At 39.8% G+C, this 5,017-nt stretch overlaps 1 protein-coding gene across 1 annotated transcript; it reads right to left on the bottom strand.

Annotated features, from left to right (window-relative positions):
* Positions 1-1,081: 1,081 nt before the first annotated feature.
* MC5R (melanocortin 5 receptor) lies at positions 1,082-2,082 on the bottom strand. The gene has a single exon (XM_009810256.2). The coding sequence runs from the start codon at positions 2,080-2,082 to the stop codon at positions 1,105-1,107; it is 978 nt and encodes a 325-aa protein (XP_009808558.1). The 3' UTR covers positions 1,082-1,104.
* Positions 2,083-5,017: the final 2,935 nt, after the last annotated feature.

Below are 5,017 nucleotides of genomic sequence, written 5' to 3'. Positions count from 1 at the left end.
TTATCAGAGCATGACTAGATGCAAATTACTCACACAAAAAGCATAAGGTTTTCACCTTAGAATCCTTTCAACAAAGACAAAAACTGTTTGTTTGAGGATCAAAAGTCAGGACTCTCTGTTACAGCTACATGTGCCTGAGTTTTTGAAATCCCGGCTTTGCCATTGCCTGCTATGCCTTCTGATCATCAAACTTGTTTTGTTTCTCTCAGCTTGAAAGATGCAATCTACAGTACAGCTTCCTTCAGTAACAAAAGCTACTCCTAGCTGAAATATTTTTCTAATGTCTATATAAAGGCAGCCACTCACCCAGTCTTTCCATCTCCACAAAATGTTACATGATGCTAGAGGCCATGTACCCTTTACTTCCCTAGCCCTGGTGAATAAAGAAAACAGACAAACTAGAATTATCTCAGTCTTTGTATTCAGCCTTAAAATCCACCTATGGTACATCTTACCCTGCAGTAATAAGAACACACAGAGTCAGATATGAAAAACTCATGGCAACACTGTCCTCTTACATAATACATATTTTATGACAGTAACAGTCATGAATGGAATACAAGACTGCTGATATGTGCATATATATTGGTCATAACTGTAGAGTGAGGTATGTGAACCCTGATAACTGGAGCTACTTCTCTGATTTTATGACTTCAGAAGGAAATAGCAAAAAGCCTGTTAATTCTGGGCATCAAAGTAAGCCATGCTATACCTAGAGAGACAAAGAATATCAAGAGAAACACACACTGAAAGGCTGATGGGCTCATTTGCATGGCAGGTCACACTCATTGCATTTGGCAGAAAGAAAAATAAGGCTTTCCTTGTATAATCCTCTTATAAGATCCAGTCTTCAGTAGGGTAAATGAGAGTCAAAATATTCTTTCTTCCCATAATACAGATGCACTGAGTAGCTCCTACCAGCAGTGTGAGACAGGTGCGTGGAGGGAAGGAAAGGTAAAATCACATATTAGAAAATGGTTTCTGATTGCCACAGGAGTCATGACAGCTGAATGGCGAAAGATGTTCCACAGGCATTTCAGCAGAATTACAAGATGCGGCAAGATGTTGCATTTTGATTCTCTTCCCTGGCTTGGCTTTGTTTTCTTAATACTTGTTTGACAACCCACAGACCATTCTCAGGCTATAGCAACAAATTATCTCTTTGAAGGTCTTCCTCATTTCCTGGCTACGAAAGGCATAGATCAAGGGATCAATCACTGAGTTGCACATAATGAGAATGAGGTACATGTTGAAGTGAGACATGAAGCAAACACAGTAGAGGTTTTGAGGGCAGGAGATCATCAGGATGAGATGAAGAAAGAAAGGAGCCCAGCAAACAATGAAGATGCCAAGAAGCATAGTCAGAGTGATGGCTCCTTTCATGCTGGTTCTTTGACGGACAGAGTTGTACCCAGGCAAAGCAGCTATTTTCTTCACATGAGTACGAGCCAGGAGGAACATATGGATGTACAGCGAGACCATGAGGAACAGCATGGTAAAAAACATAGTGATGAGGCAAATGATCACGTAAGTTGATTCGTAATAAAGAATGAAGATAATGCCACAGCCCGTGCAAAAGGTCCAGATGCATGCAATAATAAGCCCTGATCTTCTCACTGTCATGATGTTGTGATAACGCAGGGCATAGAAGATAGTGATATACCTGTCTACTGCTATAGCCAGCAAACTGCACATGGAAGCTACCACAGATATGCAGATCATTGAATCAAAGACATTGTCTATATGACGGACAAAAGCATCTTCCATAATTATGTGTCTATTGTTTATTAAGTATATCGTTATGGTCTCCCAAGCATTAGACACACTAACCAGCATGTCAGCCACTGCTAAACTACAAACAAAAAAATACATGGGTGAATGCAAGTTCTTGTTCTTAACTATTGCACATATAACTAAGATATTTTCAAGGAGGCTTACAATGCCCAGAGTTAGGAACACCTCAGCCGCAATGACCACTTGCTCACATGGCGATGACTTGCTCTTGACAGTAGGCACAGTAAAGTTGCTGCCAAACACACTCAGATTTAGTTCAGAAACATATGGTTGAGAGGACGTGTTCATCTCTGGAAGCAAACACGTTCTGTTCTTTCTGAGGGACTTGCCAAGGAGTGCGGTAAATGCATTTTCCAAACGGCAAAAGACCCTGCCAAAAAAAATATAGCATGACGAGAACAGGCAGACGTTGACAAAAACAAATATCACCCATTTCTGTTTAATTTGGCTTCTACACATCTTGCCTCTTTAACACCATATTCCTCCACTGATTCTAAATTAACCTCCGATTGGCTCAGAGTTTTTCTACCCATCCTTACGGGGAAATTAAAACCACAAACTAAAGAAGAGATTCATGCACTCTTCATTCATAATTTTGTTTATTCTATTTGGTCCCCCAGAAGTGAGCACAATGTCCTGGAAATTCTTTTGAACATCAAACAACAAAGAGTTTTCAAAGTCTCAATTCTCAGACCCCAGAAATGGAGGAGAATATAGTATTAGGTTTGGCAGAACCTGCTCACTTGAATACAATATATAGAAGTTTGAATTATTGCCACAATTAAGAATTTAACATTTTCAGGAAAAGATTTACATGCTTTCCTGACCTTTGTACTTCTTAAGTTCACATGAACTGTGCTATAAACAGCTTATCTGTGCAATACTAACATGCTCACTTAAGAGCATAGTATTAAACAGCTAACGAAGGCAAATTCATACATTTCAGGATACACTAAGGTTACAGAATTGGTATGGGTGGAGTTCTGTCATAGAAACAAGTTTTCTATTCCAGATAGTGAGTGTTTTATTCAATGCTCTTTTGGTAACGACAATATTCAGCGCAAGTTGTAAACCATCAGATTCTTAATAAGGGGAACACTTAAAGCTGATTGTCAGTGACTTGTTGCAAATAAAATTCAAAGCATATCAAGCTAAATAATTTTCAGGTATTAAAAGTAACCTTTTGTTTGCAATCAAGAATTAACTGTACCTATTTACCAGAGCTGGTGCTTCAGCTGCTCTTCCTCTTCATCGCCTGCAACCTTTCCCTCAGAGAGCAGAAGTTTCAGCCCCCCCTCCTCACCCGGCATCTGGGGCTGGGGACTCCTTGGTGGGAATGGATGACAAAAAGAAAGGAAAAGGAATGAGTAAATCCATAGAGTCAAGGCTGACCACGTATAAATTACTTACTGTGCAACCGCCTTTTTATAGACTCCAAGCAATAATGACTTCAGTACTCAAACTGTGGCTCCTCCTCTCCTTCTTTGCCCCTCTGAACTTCTCTTCACAGATTTTGTTAGCAAAGGCTTGGGTTTTTACCACCATCTAGTGGTCTTCTCTTGTCTTTCTAAGTGAACAGTGATTCTGATCTAAAATTCATGATGAGCATTTTTATATATTAAAGGGGGAAATGCACTGGGCATGCTCCTTTCCAAAAACGTTTCTTTTTTGTTTTCTCTGCTGTTGCTAGTACTCACTGACAATAAGTTCATACTGCAATAGTACTGCAAAAGAGGTGAGAGCAGAAGACTGTTATTGAAGTGGGAGGCTTATTACTGTTATAAGCATTTGTCTTATATTCACAGTTACAAGTTTTCAAGAATAAGAACCACGCTGTTACAAAACTCAGAGGACCTACATTCAAGCCCATCACACCACTAACAAGATATAAAGCAAGCAATTTGTGTGAAAAAATAGAACAAATAAATGGTTGTGTTCTGGTCCCCTTGCTAGAATAGAGGTTTCGACGCAGACGTGGAAGGAGTACACAACGCATCGTGCCGGGAGCTAGGGCTTCCCAAGATGGATGTGAATTCCCCCAGGTTTCACAGGGTCTAAGAGCTGGGAAACTCAGTGCTTGGTATTGCAATAGCTGAAGTCTCTCTGTGGATCTAACAGTCAGGCAGTCCATGCTCATTCTGGGCCTCACCCAAAAGGTGGCAAAATCAGTGAGAGTCTTTTCTTTAGCGGATGGTCTCTATGCTTGTGCATGCAGACTGAGGAATGCAAAGCACACACCTTCCTGACACTACCAAATGCCCTTTATGTTATCCGCTAACCAGCAGGTCAGATACGACACAGGATTTGAAGTTAGCTTCAAAGTCTCTGCTTCTCCAAATCACCACCTTTCCACAAATTAAGGGTTTGGGGACATTTTGTAGAGTGTAACAGCTTCAAACGTGCATTTTTAACCCATAGCGTTTTTCTTAAAGAATCGCCACCAGCAAACACAAATTTTATTACTGTATCCTGTGCCATTTTTGTGTTTTCAGTATTCAGATAGAGTTTATTTTTATAATGCAGCTAAATCTGTATTTCTGGTTATTACATTCCACAGAATCTTCCTCTATTGTTACTGCTAGCTTCACTCTAGGGACACTGGAAGACCTGGGCCATGGTATTAACTGTTCTTATGTACAAACAGTCCCTGCACCAAAGGAGAGAGTGAAAAGCATTTTTATTCATTTGAGCAAAATGGCACCTCTAGCATTATGCAGGTATAGTCTGGAGATGAACTTTGCATGCCCCTTCTCCCTGCTACAGGAAAGAGAATTTAGATTATCGCAAAATAGAGGTAGCAAACTGTGCTCAAGTGCAGCTGTTAGATCTGAGCAGATAATGCCAGCTAGTGAACAGCAACACTCCCTGCTGTATCCAACCAGTCTGTGTGCCAAATCGGAACTCATAGTTCTTTGCTAAGCTCAAAAGAAAAGAATAGAGGATTCCCATCTGCAGCTCTCTTTCTGTTCTTTAATGTACAGTATGTTTTAGTTCTCCTAGGTTATCTTTACTTATCTTATCTTAGCTATCTTTGGTTATCTTTTGCATAGTTTCTGATTTTCCCACTGTAGACCCTGGAAATCATATATGTAAAAGTAAAATTTTACTTCTTTCACTGTTCCTATATCTACCAAAAATTGTGCAGATGCTGTGCTCTTTCCACTTCCAATTATTTCTCTTCCAGTATCCTATTTTTTTGTTTATTACACTTTCTCTTTAAATT

The sequence above is a fragment of the Gavia stellata genome, chromosome 3, assembly GCF_030936135.1.
Source record: "Gavia stellata isolate bGavSte3 chromosome 3, bGavSte3.hap2, whole genome shotgun sequence".
NCBI lineage: Eukaryota > Metazoa > Chordata > Aves > Gaviiformes > Gaviidae > Gavia > Gavia stellata.
This window is presented reverse-complemented; position numbering and strand designations above follow the sequence as displayed.

Coding starts and splice junctions, on each gene's coding strand:
- MC5R (XM_009810256.2), bottom strand. CDS start 2,082: ATGAACACGTCCTCTCAACCATATGTTTCTGAACTAAATCTGAGTGTG.